The sequence below is a fragment of the Homalodisca vitripennis genome, chromosome 5 (assembly GCF_021130785.1).
Source record: "Homalodisca vitripennis isolate AUS2020 chromosome 5, UT_GWSS_2.1, whole genome shotgun sequence".
NCBI lineage: Eukaryota > Metazoa > Arthropoda > Insecta > Hemiptera > Cicadellidae > Homalodisca > Homalodisca vitripennis.
Genome location: NC_060211.1, coordinates 1,838,223 through 1,857,311, shown reverse-complemented (window position 1 = coordinate 1,857,311; position 19,089 = coordinate 1,838,223). Strand labels below are relative to the sequence as shown.

At 32.5% G+C, this 19,089-nt stretch overlaps 1 protein-coding gene across 1 annotated transcript; it reads left to right on the top strand.

Annotated features, from left to right (window-relative positions):
- Positions 1–5,283: 5,283 nt before the first annotated feature.
- On the top strand, positions 5,284–16,483 carry LOC124363338. Its single transcript, XM_046818587.1, has 5 exons — positions 5,284–5,505; positions 8,198–8,333; positions 12,510–12,643; positions 13,556–13,760; positions 16,401–16,483. Exons 1-5 carry the CDS (start codon positions 5,284–5,286, stop codon positions 16,481–16,483), a joined length of 780 nt encoding a protein of 259 aa, XP_046674543.1.
- Positions 16,484–19,089: the final 2,606 nt, after the last annotated feature.

The window sequence follows — 19,089 nt, the reverse complement described above, 5'->3', positions numbered from 1 at the left end:
CGGATTGACCTTTCAAATTAGCAAACTGCGCGATCTACAGAAAAGGTTCAGTGACTTTTTGCCCTATCTCCATTGGTTTGGCCGAAAAACGTAATTACGTGCAATTGTTGTGTAATTGTTAAGTGAAAATTTTGTTTTTGGGGTAGATAGCGGTGAAATCATTGGTCGGAGGTCAAAACAAAATAAAAGCTGGATTTAGCAAAAGAAGTGATCTACAAAACAGTTCTAGTAATTTTTTACTCTATCTCCATTAGTTTGACCGCAAAACGCGATTAAGTGAAAATATTTGAAAAGTTTCGCCTAAAAATTTACATTCTGGGCTTGATAGCGGCTAAACGGTTGGTCGTAGCTAAAATACGTCATTTGATAAGTTTTAGTAAATGACGTTTTCTACAAACCAATCTTATAACTTTTTGCCCTATCCTAAATAGTCTGCCCGAAAAACCTGTTTAAATGGAAATATTTTATAATTTTTACGTAAGAATTTTGTTTCTGGAGGCGGTAGTAGCCAGACCATTGCTCATAACCTAAATCCTACATTTTTAATAACTAGATAATCTATAGATCTAAAAAAAGGTCAGCTTGCTTTTTGTCGTATATCCTTACGTTAACCCTAAAATCTCTCTTAATGGAAAATCTTGGTCGCAATTAGCAATATCAGTTGTAAATAATATGATTTGACTATAATTTGTGCTATCCGTTCTAGTTCCGGATTTAACTTGTGTCACTACGTTAACGAGTGACTACAACCCCACATCGTCAATTGGCTGAGCGTTAGCGAAGCGTCAATAATAGATAGGGACAGAGTACTTTTTTAATTAATTTAATGAAATAGTGATTCATTGTCAACACTCTGGTATGGAAAGATAATTTCCTAAGTAATTTAAATCCTCTGATCAACTTTTTACTTTGATAAAAATTACTGTACACATATTCTCGTAGCACAGACACACATTTCCCACAAAAGTACCTCGCGTACTTATAATCCCCGACATCGTAAATCCCCTTCTCGGTAGATGAACTCCTGATTAAGTTAAACCCCCTGATCAACTTTATAATCTGTAAGTACAAAATAATGCGATCTACAAAAAAGTTCTAGTGACCTTTTGCCCTATCTCCATCGGTTTGGCTAATAAATGTTAATATTTTGTAATTTTTACTTAAATATTTTGTTATTGGAGGCGATAGAGGTTAACCCGATTGTACTAGCATAAATCTCAACACGTTTATAAATAGATATTGATACGATCTACAAAAAAGGTTCAGTAGCTTTTTGTTCTTTATCTTTCCGAAAACTTGTTTACGCTTTCAATGGCAAAATATTTTTTTTGAATTTGCAATTATTGGATTTTTGATTTTTACGACTAAAAATTGTGCAATTTATAACAGTTGAGATTGAGTTTAGCCGCAAAATGCGATTAAGTGGAAATATATGGAAATTTTCTTAAAAAAATTTACCTTTCGTGCTTGATAGCAGCTAAAACGTTAGTCGCAGCTCAAAAGACATTCCAAATGGGATTTAGAAAAGAGCGCGATCTACAAAAAAGGTCTAGTAACATTTTACCCTATCCTCAATGGTTTGGCCGGAAAACGCGTTCAAACGCATTACTTTTTAAGTTTTCCGTTAAAATTGTGATTCTGGGCTACATTGCAGCCAGCAGTTTAAGTTTAGCACAAAATTAAAAATGTGATTTCAATACAAAATAACGCGACCTACAAAAAGATTTAGTGACCTTTTACTTTTTACTCTATCTTCATTGGTTTAGCCGTAAAACGTGATCATGTTGAAAATTGTACTTAGAAACTTACCTTCCGGGCTCGATAGTGACCGAATCGTTGGTTATAGCTTCAATCTAAGAATTGTTTTGATTGGAAATTGAAGCGATCTACATAAAAGGTTCAGTAGCTTTTTACTCTATCTTTATTTTTTGGCTAATAAATGCTAATATTATGTAATTTTGACGTGATAATTTTGTTTCTGGAGTGTATAGCGGTCGAACCTTCAGTCTTAGATTAAATATGAAAGTTTCCACTAATATAAAAATGACAATGTGTACAAAAAAGATTTAATAGCTTTCTGTCGTATATCCTTTGGCAAGCCCGAAGATCGCCTTAATTAGTATTATATGCGACTAATATTTGTGTAATTCATTCCAGATTCCGATTGCATTTGCATTGCTAAGTTAACGAGTGAATACAACCCCAGATTTGAAATTGGCTAAGAGTTAGCTAAGCGTCAATAGTAGATAGGGACAGAGTGCTTTTTAATTAATTTAATGAAATAGTGATTCCTTATCAACACTCTGGTATGGAATGATAATTTCCTAAGTAATTGTAACCTCTGATCATCACCTTTTTTTATAAAAATTACTGTACACATATTTTTGTAGCACAGGCACACATTTCCCAGAAAAGTACCACGCGTTCTTATAACCCCCAATGACATAAACCCCCTCCCACGAATTTCCTGGTAGATGAATTCCTGATTAAATTAGACCCCCTGATCAACCTAATAATCTGATATAGGTAGTTTTTAATTTGTTTACACTAAAAAATTCACCATAGTTGGCCAGTGCAGTCTTTTCTCCCAAGCTCGTACTGCAAAACCAGAGGTCGTAAATGAAATCAGATAGCAGAATCCTCCTTTAATTTTAAATTTTCTACAAGAAAGGTTAATTTACTTGTTGTCGTATATCTAACGGCTAAGCCGCAAAATGCTCTTTAAATCAAAACTTTGGTTAAAATTAACAACCCTACTTTCGTAAACGACTGACTAGTACACGTCTACTGGAGCACATCGTGAATTGGCTGAGCGTTAGCGAAGGTAACATTAAACCCCTCTGGAATTTCCTTATATGACCAGATAACCTCCTGATCTGAACCGCCTAATCAATTTCTTAATCTGTTAAATATTACTGACTTAGATTGAGTACTCTTCAGGTAATAACACAGCTTTCCTCATAACGCCCTGTGGTACCACGTAATCTTTTAACCGTCGATAACATTAACCCCCCTCCCAGGAATTTCCTGGTATGACTAGATAAACTCCTGACCAAATAGTAACCCCCGAAACAACTTAAAAATACTGACTTATGGTATGTTTGTTATTATATTACACTACAAAATTCACAATAGCTGACCTGTTCAGACTTTTATCCCAAGCGTTATACCACCTAAACCATACGTCGTACCTCAAATCTGACAATAAAATCGTAACACAAAATTAAATTTCCGACAAGAAAGGTCCAGTCACTTTTTGTCGTATCTCTAACGGTTAAACCGTAAAACGCTCTCAAAGTCAAAAGTTTGGGTAAATCCGAAAAATTAAACTATGATATACAAACATAATCTCTGACTTTAGTTACCATCAAATACTTCTTGTCTTCTAATTTCGCGAACACACAACCTAACTGTTCTACGATATCTATTGATTATTATTATACACCACACATCAATTGGCTGAGCGTTAGCGAAGCATTACGACTCGTAGATTCTCGAGAACGGATACATGGAATTTGGAAACGTCATGTCTGAATTTAACCAATCACCAAATTCCGCTTATCCCCGAATTTAAGGCATTTACTTTGGGGGCCTGGGGGCGTAGCCCCCAGCGAGCCGAAGGCGAGTTATTATTATATTGTTCATATAAGTTATACTGTTATTATTGAAGACTAGAAATTAAATACGACTACAATATTAGAAGTTGCGTGTGCAAATACTTCATACAGTTATTATAGTTTAATATGACACCTTTTACGTTAAATTTAAATAGCAATGCTGTGCTTATATATTAATTTTAGATAGTTGTGCGGCCATAGAAATGAAAAGAGATTACTACTCTACGTCGTTTATTTAATCATCTCGTATATACGAGTACAACTGTAGAGTATTGTTTAGACACTTTTCAAATAGCGAGTCGTTTAAGTCAAATAGAGCAAATTTTCATTTCAAATTAACACCATTTTATATAGCCATTTTGTAGAGCTTTTATTTAAATATCGCAATTCAATATTCAAATTGAAGATGAAATAATGTAACTACATATGACGTAATAAATAATTATTATATCAAAGTTTTAATTGAGAAATTTATATTAATACAACTTTTTCATTCTCTTGCTGCAAACTAAAACCAATCTGTATTTTTCGTAACGTATAATAAATTATTAATTTTTGAATTGGAGTACCTGTATAAATTATAGTTACACAACCATCAAGCACCTACTGTTATCATTAGGATGTTGCTTTACAAGTTACTCTTTTAGGTAATAGAATAAGAGACTTCAAAAATATATCAAATATTAATTAAATTAATTTAAATATTCTAGTACTCAAGCATTCCGTGTGAGTTAATGGGGTCGGTTTTGATCCACTACCAGCATATTCGCACCACAGTAGGTCATCTAGCTTGTTGCTCAATGTTCTAAGTATATAAGGATTATTGTTCTAGTTCCAATTGTTAAAAACCAAAATATGGAATATCAACGATATTCTCTACTATTCAAAAGTACTGTTTCAATCTTTTTATTTTAACTTGGACATTTGTAACTGCTAATGTACTGTCCCTCAGGAGCCGGAGGTCTGAAGGAGGTGGTACTGCAGGTCCCTCTCGCCGTTCTCACTGCCAGTACCGCCACCCTGGTTTACCATTAAGATCTCGAAGGCGACCCTCTCTACACCTTCAACTGGTTTAACTGCTAATGTACTGTCCCTCAGGAGCCGGAGGTTTGAAGGAGGTGGTACTGCAGGTCCCTCTCGCCGTTCTCACTGCCAGTACCGCCACCCTGGTTTACCATTAAGATCTCGAAGGCGACCCTCTCTACACCTTCAACTGGTTTAACTGCTAATGTACTGTCCCTCAGGAGCCGGAGGTTTGAAGGAGGTGGTACTGAAGGTCCCTCTCGCCGTTGTCACTGGCAGTACCGCCATCCTGGTGTACTATTATGATCTCGAAGGCGACCCTCTCTACATCTTCAACTGGTTTAACTGCTAATGTACTGTCCCTCAGGAGCCGGAGGTCTGAAGGAGGTGGTACTGAAGGTCCCTCTCGCCGTTGTCACTGGCAGTACCGCCATCCTGGTGTACTATTATGATCTCGAAGGCGACCCTCTCTACATCTTCAACTGGTTTAACTGCTAATGTACTGTCCCTCAGGAGCCGGAGGTCTGAAGGAGGTGGTACTGAAGGTCCCTCTCGCCGATGCCACTGGCAGTACCGCCACCCTGGTCTGCAATTATGATCTCGAAGGCGACCCTCTCTACATCTTCAACTGTTTTAACTGCTAATGTACTGTCCCTCAGGAGCCGGAGGTCTAAAGGAGGTGGTACTGAAGGTCCCTCTCGCCGTTCTCACTGGCAGTACCGCCACGCTGGTCTGCCATTATGATCTGGAAGGCGACCCTCTCTACACCGTCAAGTGGTATAAAGGCCGGGAAGAGTTCTTTCGCTATGTGCCAAAGGAACACCCACACACTCGAGTTTTTGCACTTCCCGGTGTCTTTGTCGATGTAAGTAAGTGTCAACTCAGGCTTATCACATGTTGTTCCTGTGCAAGAGATACAGAAAAACTGCGGAATGTTTTATTGGTATCTTAACTGTAGAAAATATTTCCAAATATATTCGGTTGCAATATATACGTGTTGGAATTTATATTGACAACATGTCTAATTGAGTGATCAATTTGCAAGTCTTTTTTAGAAAATTTAATAAGACTTCAGTACATTTATAAAATTACGTGTAGCGTTACCAACTTATTTCCATGCACATGTTAAACCAGCTCAGATACTAAAACTGAATAGTGGCGTAATGATTAGATATATAACTGGGAACCTAAATTCAACAACCCTAAATAAATAAATAAATTTATCCTCTTAATATATTAAGTTTTAAATACAGAATGTGCCAAAACTAGACGCTTCTGGTTCAAAATCTCAAAGTGTCGAACGTGAACTTGTGTCACGTGATTCATTGTTTCAAAGCTTCATAAAAAGAGACATTTTTGTATTATATTGGGTTTACCTTTAAAATGGTGGACCCAAACTTTCCTATTAATTTATTATTACAAATTATTTTAAAATTAAAATGGTTTAATAAACCAAATTATAAACCAGAAATACATTCCATTAAAATTTCTCATTAGACAAAGGTATTGAAACACTTGTATCCAGCCCTAATATTTTAAATAAAAAATTAAATAACCTTAAATAAATACATGTTAAGTAGCTAAATACGTAAATAATGTTAAATTCTATTTTAAACATCTTTGAAAAAGAATTGGTTTCATATATAAACTTTGATCTATTTCTACTAATTTAGAAATATAAAATTTCCATACTAATAGTTTATGAAATAGTAGCAAAAGGATTTTATACTTTGAATTCCAGATATCACTTTAAACTCACAAAGAAAACTATGAAAGACTTTTAAATTACAACATGATATAAGCCAAAATTTATAAATAGTAAAATATTTATATGTAACTATATTTTATATGTATGCCAATATTTGCATTTTCCCTGTATAAATATGTAAGAGACTTCACAAATAAACAACAAAAATATTAAAATGTACCTTTTAAAACATTTCTACCTGATAAACTAACCTAAAATTTCGTGTTAACCTATCCATATAAGTTTTGGTACCATAAAACTATCATATATTTGCAAGCACCAAAATAAGAAAATGAAGGTAGAAAAGTAACAGGAATAAATTGAACGTGATGGCTGATGGTACAGCCAATAATAACTGCTATCTAATTTCCTATCATGCGAGATAATACTTTGCCCCTCCATTTCTTGAACATCTAGAGTAACCTTTTTTCATTTTTTCTAATTTTTGTATAGCTGTCTCAGAGGGTCTTACTCGTAAGTACAATTCTGTCCTAAATAGCTAAGATTGAAAATCCTCACAAACCAAGGACTCCTCAATCTAAGATGACCAAAATTATTTTACTGGATTAAAAATTTTACTTAAACTCATAATTTTAGGTCTTCAGTACTCTGTTAAAAAGTTACACGATCGAACCCCGCAACTTTTATATTACGTTGCATCGTATGGAGTTAAGAAGCTTTTTCATTTGACGATGTTCGTCAGAGCCATCCCAAGGTTAATATCAAACAAATTAAGTTACCTGAAGGATGGATATAAAATTAAATTTAGAATCGGATCTGTTTGGCCATACGCGTTTAGAAATTGCTTCCGGATTCCCATTGAATATTTTAATTTTAAAGTGTGCCACGATTAAAATATCCATAAATGCATTCCATATAGTATTTGATACATCTCATTATGTGATAGAGGAGTCATAAATAACACAAAATTTCCAAACATTTAAAAAATCCTAACTACCAAATACGATTCTGCTATACTTCATAATTTAATGTACCTTATAAAAAACATTATAATGTTAAATCTGTACTATTGTTTTTATACGACGCTTTTTAAGTCAAATATCATAAACTCTTTTTGAAGTTTCTAGTGATTCAAGATCTTCTCAATAGTTTTATACAATAATTTTAAAATCTGTCAATATTTGTAACTGTATAAGAACTTTGCAATCTTAAACCTTCGGAAATGAATTTGTCTAATGAAAAACCACATTAGCATGGATTTTTATATAATATATAAAATAGTTATATTTGGATAAACACATTAACATTTCATATTATTTTACTATAGATCGCGCAAAAGAATTACTTCTTTGCAATATATTTTGAAAATGGGGAGCCAGCACCATTGGATTTCCGAAATTATCTTAGACAACTAAATATATTCGCTGTGCTTTTTCTTCCCAAGATGTAGTTCGTTTGGTGGTAAATTGAAATAATATTTTCAAGGACCGTGAGGAAACCAATTAAAACGTGTTTATGAAATAATCACAATAACTTCTCATACTTGAAATTTGTAGGTAAACCTCATTTTAAAATTTCAGGTACATAATTTCCAGTCTTTTTAAACCATTATCCAAAATCCGTTTGAATGTATAATTTATCAACAGAATTTTAAATGCAATCATTTTTATTTCTGCATCAATTTGAGATACTGAGGAAGTGATGAGCCTTCCCCATGATTGGGACAACGACAATATAAGTAGTTGGATTGTAAGACTTCTAACTGAAATGTTTCTTTATACTTTTTATAATGTTTAACAATCACTGCATTACATTCTTTTCAAATTCTGTAATTCATACTTGTTGCCAGGTCAGTGAGTCCGGGCCAGATCGCGTAACGTTGCGTGACGTTCAGAAACAGCTTGCGGGCAGATACCGTTGCGAGGTATCAACTGATGCACCCGACTTCCACACCCAAGTTGTTTCCGCCCAAGTCCAGGTTGTCGGTAAGTCTCTCCGTCAACACAATCTTATAGAAAATATAATGTCGAATCACACCATTTGTTTTAATCCATATTTAACGAAAATTTAAAAATTTTGCAACTCATATATTATTTACAAATAAAATTCAATATTGCAAATAAAATATTATTTAAATGTTTTCATATACAAATTTTGATTTTTATATGATATATGAAACTCCAAGAAAGCAATTATAATATTTAATTTATAATATATACTATATAGCTGGCTGTAAAGAAAGCACAATGCAGTTAAACGTGAACCTGTTCCACCAAACTTCATAACTAAGAAATGAAATTCGTTTAAAATCATGTAAACTTTTATGTCAACATAAAAAGTAATTAATTTTGGATAGCAGTCCGAGATGTCTAGAGCGTCAGATCTTGGGTCTGAGTTAGAGACACCACAGGCCCGCATCCTGTCTTTGACCTTTGCACTTTTTATCAGTACTGTCGAACTCATACTACACCTTCCTAATCCTTGTTTAATTTCCCATTTTATGCTTTTAAATAATTTTATAAAACTGTTTCCTAACTTAACGGTTAATCTAATGATACTCTTTCGATGCTAAAAATATGATACACTTAGTTAATTATTTTAAGGTATTATTTTTAAACATAAAGACCATACATTATAATCATTAAAAATTTTTACTAAAACATTGACATATCATAACAAAATAAAACATACTCACTTTTTACTTGTGTTGTTAAAATGAACATAGGTGACGTCTATGATTGTAGATAATGCAAACAACTAATGGGCTAAGTACAGCTTACAGTATTGAATAGAATATTTATGTTGTATGAAAACGTCCAGTAACAATAAAGAATGTCTGCGGAGGGAAGATGAATACGGGGACTGAACTGCCGTTCTTTACAGTTTGAAGACAGACAAAGCTTCATATGCTTTAGTTTATAAGATCTGACATTTCATATACAGAGTTTCCTTAATGCCTGGTAAAGTAATAATTGCTTGGTTCTAGTATCGTGACATAACGGTTGACACATGTTACTGTAGAACAACATTTTGAAGCTAGTCCCGCCTTTTACTATCTCACTCCCTTCCCTGGGAGCGTGTTGCTTTTAATGTCACCAATCAAAGATGATCTACGGATTATTTTAATACAGCAAATATTCTCCTAATTGTGATTTTAGTTTGTTGAACACGGTAGCTAAATTGTAGTTTTATTCTACACATTATGTAAGTAAATATTGTTTTATAAGACTTAGAATCTCATACCGCCCTTAGTGTCAATTTATATGGTAATTTAAATAAGCCAAAAACCAATTTAAATGTACATAGACAGGTATGATTTTTATTGATTCCTATAGAGGAATTTTCCTAAGAAATAAGGCAATCACCAGGTGTGCTAATTTTGGTGCGCATTGAAATTGGTGGATATCAAAATGGTTAGGAATATGAAACAATAATTTATTTCTTGGATTATATTTGTCTTGATTTTATACACTTAAAGCGACCGTAAAACACATAAACTGTAATTACACGAAATAACTAGATGAAAAACTTAGTCACCATTTTAAGGGTCTAACCGAGTCAGTCTTATTTAACATTTATCAACATATCTTTTGATTAACTTTTAAGTTTGAACGCTAAGAAAATAGCATATGAGAAAAATTTTCGCGTTATATGTTTAACCTTCTGATACTCCGTTTCGACCTCTACGAAAACTAGTGGCCGATGATATAGTTTTTCCAAATTTCAATTTTTCTATAGATGTCAAGAAAATCCAGATTTTTTCCTATAACAACGAATGATGGTTCTCGGCTTCTGAACTAAAATGTTATACTACTAACTTTAACTACTTCCATCCAGTTATGGTCATGAATATTAATAGTTCCGATATTTACAGTTTTCATTTTAAAAAATCTCAAGTGAAACTGCAGTTCTAAGTTACGGGTACATATTCTCATAATATGGTTTTCAGTTCAATCTCGAAGTCACATTACGATATGAAATGGTCAAAATGAAATCACTGACTGTGCTCTTGAGCAGGGTAGGATTACGGCCAGATCCCTTCAGCCCGGGTAGTAATGTATTTTCCTTTTCATTTCAGTTACTTTTATACTTTTAAAGTATTGCAACACTGTAAATAAATTTATACTGTCGTATTTACGGATACCATTATGGCGAAAGTATTTTTCTTTCTAAACCAAACTGTTTATTACATTTATGCATGCTCAGTATGGAGATTTTCATTTTCTAAACATAGATATTTCCCTTAAAATAACTCCATTTAATAGTATATCGTAATTCTAATTAGTTTAAATGAACCTCAAAACAAATGCAATCGCTGTACTAAAATATTCAATACAATGGAAATAGTTTATGAATCATGATGTAAAATTATGGTAATGGTATGGTATCTTGGTGTTGAATTTGATCGATAACAGATAGGTAATTTTATTGTGAATGTGTTAATTGTATTGATATGTTAATGAATAGTAATTCTCACAGCTTGTAACCTTTTTACAACATAATATAACTAATTTGTTTATAAAACTAACATTTGTCATGTTGTACAGCGACTCTTTTAGTAGCTGTACCATAAATCTCTCTCTTTCAAAAATGTAGATTACTCTTATTTTAAAATGGTCTATACGAAACTATGCTAGAACAAATATTTATTTAGATGTCTTAGTTTTCAAGATATTGATTTTCAATCTATAACGTGTAATTTGTAAGATAAAAATGTTTCACAGTAACAAAAACATTCCACTTGATAATTTTATATTGAAGGGGCTTAACAGTTTATAGTCAACGCTATCCAGAAATATTTTAAAAGGGCCATTTCTGTCCCCGGTTCGTTACGCTAGTTATGTTTACGTTTGATAAAACAAGTACTATGAACATTTAAAAAACATTTATTCATTTTTCCCGTTGCATTTTATATAGGAATTTAATGAGTATTATCATATACTAAACTTTAAAATAAATATAATCAGTGGTAACCATCCCTAGACAAAAATGTTATATTATCATTCTTAATGACAGCTAACTTGGTCAGTTACCATAGAAACATATACTTGCCATAAAATAAATCTATATGTCAATAGCTCCTTTAATAATCTTATCGAGTATAATATATCAATACAATTAAAACATTCACAATACAATTACCTATCTGTTACCGATCCAATTCAACACCAAGAAAAAAACTGTGAACAGTATTGCTGAGTGAATAAAGATTATTGGAACATGAAATATTTTCATTTAATACTACTAGTGAATTACAACACATGTTCAGTATATTAATTTTGCTATTTTATAGGCTTATCCTAGATTTGATTGCTAAAACGCCATAAACCAAAAAACAATAAACATGCAGCAAAGGGATGAGGTTGTTTATAGAACGCATCTGAGTCATACAGGGCCAGTGTCGATTTGGAGCTAAGTGAGGTGATGAAAGAGAGATATGGGATGCAAAATTAAGTGAGCCGTGACGCAGAACTAGGGTACATTAATGGTAATATACAGTATCTCGAGAAACAAGACGATGCATTGCTTTGTTACGAAGCCTTGTTGAAGAAACCTCTATCAACGATACAAATATAAATACTATACATATAATGAAAAAAACAATATTTGTAAACAACAAGTTCTAAATGTATTAAGTAAAATATTTGTAGATTATCCAAGTAGAACTGTACATTCATCTATATGGTTTCGTAGTTTTAATCACGTATATTCACCTACATGAATTGAATTAAAATAATTACAACCATTAAATATTATCTAAAATCGGAAATTTAGTAGACTTCCTTTACGATGTATACTATGATCTACTCAGCAGGTAATAGAGAGCTTATTTACTCCTTTTTGATACATTTTACCATTAAAGTACGTGCCATAGAATATGGCTATTAGAAGACAAGCGAAATACATGCAAATAATAATAATCCATGAATTACATCAAATTAAATGTAATAAAATACTGTAAGTTTATGAAGGTCTGTATAAAATCAATATGTGATATTCTAAACATTTCTGATTCCTATGTATTATTAGATTCTCACTTTATAAGTTGACAGCGTCATACGCCATAGTGCGTAGATCTCTAGTAATCCTGTCAAAATCACTAAGCATAAAGCCACAGTTAACTGAACAGTAATTAAATTGTGTTCTTGTAAATATTCCAGAGTTACCAGAAGGGTCACCTTCCGTGGCCGTGGAGAAGAACAGTTACGCTCTGGGAGACATCCTGAGGGCAAACTGCACAGCACCGTGGGCCGCTTTACCTCTTAATCTCACATGGCTTATAAATGGCCATAAGGTAACACATTCTTCACGAAAATGTGCTAAACTGTTAGTATAACATTTCTGCGTTGTTCGGTATAAGGCGATTCTGTAGCAGTTTCAGAAAAGTGAGGCGGCGTTAGGAATAAATTGTGCAGAGATTGAATAAGTTTGGTTGAAAAATTAATAAGAATATTCATTATTTAACGGCTTATAAAACATTCACACTCAAAGTAATGAAAATATGTTTCATCCGACGTTTAAAATATTCGTTTTCACGCATTTTATAAAGGACCTTATATTGCTAGATTACACGGTACACAGAGACATATTTGTTACATAAGTGGTATGAGTGGGTTACGTGATATATCTGGATTACAAGTGTATTACGTTCTTCATACTAAAGTCCGGTATGGTGAACTCTTACAACACACTAATATGTATGGAGGAGGCAGTGAAAGGATTAAATAAGAAATCAACAATCCGTTATTTTCAAACTATTTTTAATTCTGAATATTTATATACTACGCACGTTTAGGTAACCGTAGATATTATGGTCATAAAATTAATTTATACCTTTATAGCATGATTTTTTAATTATGTTGAGAAAATAAAAGCGTCCTTAGGTTTACTAGCATATTAAGGTTACATTATTAACAATATTTAAGATTTAATTTTGAAAGAAAGGGTCTAACTCATAAATTAGCGAATACGTTCTCAGTTTAAAAAAATACATTTTAATGTTCAAGACAGTAGATCTAATAGTTACGTCCTGAGTAATCATTATAAACATTTTTACTTTTCAGCAATCCTTTGCAGAAATGGTTTCGATTAACCTCGGTCTATACATTATTTAGATTTTGCTACTCAAATACATACCTTATGCTACATATTATGAGGGATATGAAACTAGTTCAGTTACTCTTCTCATAGCTGACACTAATTCTAGGTGAATGAGAGCATCTTACATACTGTAGACGTGAACGTGACGACCGTAGGGCTGCAGACTGAGGTGAACAAGTTCCAAGGCGGCAAGTTGCGACTACAGTGTCTGGCACAACTGTATGACGTGTATATGACAGTGCAGGAAGTGTGGCTAGACGAGGACAGACCAAGGCTTGCGTCAGTTCTCGGTACAAGGGAATCTTCCGCTGGTAGGTGCTATAGGCCTATACATGTATCACTTAGGACAATAAGCTAACGTAATTAGCTTTAAAAATACCCTTACGCTACTTCCGGAGTCATAAAATATTCTGGATTGGTAAGTTTGGGGTAGGAGCCGTCTCCTGTCGAGATCCATGAGGAGGGATTTTGAGTATTAATCTCAGCTTTGTCTCCTTGTAAGAAGGGGAAGCCAGCTCTTTACCGATCAAAGCAAGCAGGGGTGGCACGCTCTCATGTATAGTAACTTTGCTAGCAGCAACCTGTAACACTTAGGTAATAGGATACTTCAAATTAGTAAATAAAGTAAGTCCTTATGTTCAGCAAGAGTTAGTTTATTCCTATGTAACACTGTTAGTAAAACTAACTGAACAATGCTAAACTCATTATACAACCGGAATTATTTTATTTATGTTATTAATTAATTTACTGAAACATTCTCTAATTGTTCGTAGTTGATAAATTGGCTTCTGTGTAGTAATTCCTAAAATCATACCCTTTGCAAAAATGTTTTATGTTTTATGGATTCAATAGTAATATATTTATTATATTACTTAGTTTTGAAGAGATGAACTTGACAACTTTATATTTACTTGGGCAGTGAATGATGCAGAGAATTAGAATAAAAATAAAATCAGTGACAAAATAATGGATTTTAAAAAATCTAACAGGGGCCAAGGAGGGGGGGTCCTAGATACCTCTCGACTCGTTGAGAGATACCGACCCGGGCTAGAGAGAGAAGGAGCGAGACGAGTGTGAGAGATTAACCATTGGCCGTGGATTATATCTTGAATAACTGCAACCACACTCTGGCCCGGGGAACGTCCAGGACATACTATACCGACCGATCAGACCATCACGTCCTCAGACGATTTTAAGTCAAAACTGGTTTGGCCAATGAGGAGCATTGCCTGATTCCACGTCTAGTCAGTAGTGCAACTCTACCCGTTAGGATATTATTGATTATTTAAACAGATTATACAAATAAATTCATACAATTTAAATTAGTATCTTGTGTTAGTAAAATAGAATTATAAATATTACTCAGGCAGGCTTAAACTCCCACTCAGGCAGGCTCAGGTATTATCCTACTTTAATTTATTACAAACAATGTTTAATAACAGTAGTAAAGCAAAGCGATAACTAGATCCTTTTAAAGTAAGTACATAATGTGAAAGTGAGTGTAATAATTCAAATTCCTGTATTTCCACAAGTTAGCATCCAAGTCATTAAACAAACCAAGGGAGATAGAATTCACAGCGGGCTGCCAAAAAATTCAAAATTACCAGCCAGCTCACCTCTGCTCAGTGCTCTACCGTTGTAAATCACATCTCCCGCCAAACGTGTCGGCAGGAACACTAACACAGAACGTCTGCTGAACACATTAGCCCTGTTATGGCCTCTCTCACTGACTTAACTATCGTTACGTATTCAACCCTCAGACTAGTAGTAGCACGTCTGTGCCAGTTTAACATTCACCCTATGGTTTTAAAGCCACTTTAACATTTTACCTAACTGTTTTCTCTATTTCTCCTCAAGACAACCCTTTTGTGTATGAAAGTAACACAACAGATACGTTTGCTAGTTAAGAGACAGCAATTAACGGGCTGTAACCTACCATTTAATACGTATGTTTGACTCAGGGTATTTATGACATACTCGTAATAGTCATACTCTTTAAATACTTTAGCGTTCTAAGAAAAGCTGTGCTTGGATAAATCTAAAATTATTAAAACCACGAGCAACATAGTGCAAAATACTGAGCAATTCGAAGTGGTATATTTCAACAAATTTTACATATTCAGGTTTAGCGTGAGCGATGGGTGTGATGTGGTCTGGGTTATCGGTGGCCTAATTTGGGGCTAAATGTTTGCATTTTTTGGAATATTTATTTTTAAACTTATAAATAATCAATATTGTAAGATTATTTGCTATTATTATTTGCTATTATTTGTAGATTATTGATTATTAGTTAATAAATATTTGCTGCTTCGATAATTAGACAAAATTATTTTAATTAAAAAATAATTTATGTTTTAAATAAGATATTTATCTTTATGATGTGTTGTTAAAATATGTTATTTTCAAATAGTATTTTGATTATAGTAAATTTTTAATATTTTAAGTTTATTAACATTAGGTCGAAGAGAGAATTTTTAATCCAAACTTTGCCTCCAAGAAATTCATGTATCATATCTTACCTTAATTTAGAAGCTATCGAGTTGTTTTCTATAGCACTCGTATGTTATGAAATACAAGAGACATAGAAAGTTATTAAACAGAACTACAAGAATGACTGTTAATGTGTTTAATACGTGTGGTTTTGTTTTGCCCTGATTTAAATCCAGTCCAGTTTGTGAGTTGGGATTGTTGATTGCAATTTTCAACTAGGTACTTCTTACTTAAATGAATTATTACCTTACACTGGAAACTAGTGTAATTTTAAATAAACCATTAAATATAATAAATAAATATATTCTATCCATATTTGAAGATATCTATATACATAATTTATCAGTGTAAAGAAGTTCTTGTGTATCTAACAAAAAATGTAGACCATATTTGTTTATGTAAGAGCTGAATTGGTATAAATAAAATGTATGATATTAACGACATGAATTTGTTTGTTGCAGACAACAATGGGGGCTGTGGTGGTTACGTGATGGCCACTTGGACACTGGGGTCTTCCTTAGTTCTGCTTTTATTGTCTAGCTAGCCTTCCTCCTCTTCAGACCGACAATAATCTCAGCATGAAGAATCTCTGACATATTTTTGTACCTTGTTGATAGGCAAGCTAGTCCGTTGCGTAGTCAATTTTGAAACACATTTTGTACCTTTGCAGTTTGGCAAGTAAGTAATTTTGGCAACGAATGATAAATGATAAGTATATTCGGAATTCTTAGAATTGTCTAGGTCGTATAGTAAAAGAAATAAATAACTGTCATACAGGAGCAAACATTCACGATCAGTAAAATATTTAAAATGAGAAAGCGTATTATTCATATAGCTACGTTCCAATGTAAGAATTAGGAACGTTTTTCTGCAATTTTTATTGCATAAAACGTACCATATTTCGATTTAATTCAACTATTGCCGTATACATTTATACATGCCATACAACTAAAGATACTGGGATAACGTACATATGATCATAATATTCGTTATGAGTGCTACTTAGATGAAATAAAAACATTGAGCTGAATTTATACTTTAACCAAACGTTGTACTATAAAAAAACAAAGAAACTTCAGTTTTTATTTTTACATTCAGTAAACCCATGAATCTACTGAATTACTAGTATATCTAGTATTTTAACTAGTTTTAATACTTATTTACACTGACATTTTATTCCTCATGTTTTAAATCCACCTTTAAAATGTTAAATTGTTCCACGATGAATGCTTCTTTAATTTTCTCTACTATATGTAATAGTTTTTATCTTAAATTGCGTTATCAAAATTACCACCAATCATTATAATAACACATTTCATTTCAAACTAATAAAAATGAAAAATGTTGTAACATACAGGGTGGTAAATAACTTAACTCATTAAGTTCGACCTCAGAATTTATAACTTATTGCTATTCTAAAGAGTATGAATTAGAAATGTAAAGATCTTTTTTTGTACATCATATAGTAATAGAATCACACTACTATAGCTATTTTAGAGAATAATAAGATTCACTGTAAATTTGTAATGAAATTTATGTCAGTTGCCAAAATAAATATAAAAATTAAATAATATGTTTTTTTTAGGTATGTATTAAACTTATTGGAAAATTTCACATGCGAATATAATATAAAATAATTCCTTACAGGAATGATATAGAGGAGGTTGAACATCATTGGGAAAGAAACACCAATAATTTAAAACTTCGTTATGCACGTCTCATACTAATATCGACCTCCTAACAACCTATATATTTAACTTGAACAATTAATTTTTTAGAATTAAATAATGTATTCCAACAGATAATTATTTGTAGAGAATTATTTAATACTGTTTTATATAAGGGTTTCGTTTGATAATGAATAACTGACTGAAGCGATAAGTAATCGTGATACAAACTTTTTATTGTGTTGTAATTTTAAGTAACAAATGGAAGGAAATATATTTCTCAACCATGTTATTTTTGTAAAACGCTAAGTTACGTAAACTTTACACATAGTATTTGTAAATATAGTCATTTCTAAATAAATATATGTTTGTATTACGTTCCTACCCAATATGTGTTCAACTGCCTATCAACACCCCTAAATTATATTTGTATTTAATTTTACATTTTATGTAGAAAATATTTTTTTCTCACTAAACAGTATGCTTTTACAAGTAGACATCAGGACTATTGTACTGTTATGCATTAGGTCCTGAGTGAGTTTCTAACTTAACAGAAGAATAATATACGTTTTGTTTCAACAGGCATTCCAATAATATTCTCATGAGGTATGAAGCAAAAGTACCTCTCATTGCGAGTCTACCAAAGTATTGTATTTAGATTTTTAAAACAACAATTACAGTCATTTTGGATTTATATAATGTTTCCAAAAATATGTTTTTCCTTTTGAGTTTATATCTTATATATAAAATTCTCGTGTCACAATGTTAGTTACCTTACTCCTCCGAAACCACTTTACCGATTTTTGGCCAATTGTGTATGCATATTCAGTACGTCTCAGAATTGGTTACTATCTATTTTTCATACCCTGAACTGTTCAGGGTGGTCCACTAATTAAACTTATAAAATCACAATTTTCAAAGCCCCTGCATATTTTATAAAAAAGAACATGTACATGTACCTTGCCTCTTTTTTTATTTTGTTTTTTTTCGCAAAAAATCTTAGCCTACAAAATTTTTAAATCTTTTTCATTTAATTTTTAAATATGAGCAAGAATTACCATCATTATGTCATTTTAATTATTGATTACGCGTTACTTGAATTATTGTGTGTCTGTAAAATTAAATAGAGTTTTTATTCTACCATAAACTCTTGAAACGACTGTGCTGAAATATAATATTCTGAAGATGCCTGAGATGAACATATGCATATTCTTATTTCTAAAATCACCCCGGGCTAGGTTCCACTGGTCTGTAAAGTAGGAACATAATCCTTCTAAAGTTCCGAAATATTAAGCGAAAGAGCATTTATAATGTTATTAACTGTTCTGTGTAAACATCGTTTATTATTTTAAATTTGTTTACATTCATAGTAATTGAAAATACTTTTAACGTCGCTTTGGATTTCATCGATTAGTTTGGTAGTTATCTATGTTACAAAATATTCCAAAACATAAGGTGTTTAGAATTCCACACCGAATTCTCC

What these genes read in the sequence shown, in the direction of transcription:
- LOC124363338 (XM_046818587.1), top strand. Translation starts at nt 5,284, where the DNA reads ATGTACTGTCCCTCAGGAGCCGGAGGTCTAAAGGAGGTGGTACTGAAG. An exon ending in GGCTTATAAATGGCCATAAG is followed by an intron (nt 12,644 to 13,555) that starts GTAACACATTCT and finishes CACTAATTCTAG; the next exon opens with GTGAATGAGAGCATCTTACA. An exon ending in TACAAGGGAATCTTCCGCTG is followed by an intron (nt 13,761 to 16,400) that starts GTAGGTGCTATA and finishes TGTTTGTTGCAG; the next exon opens with ACAACAATGGGGGCTGTGGT.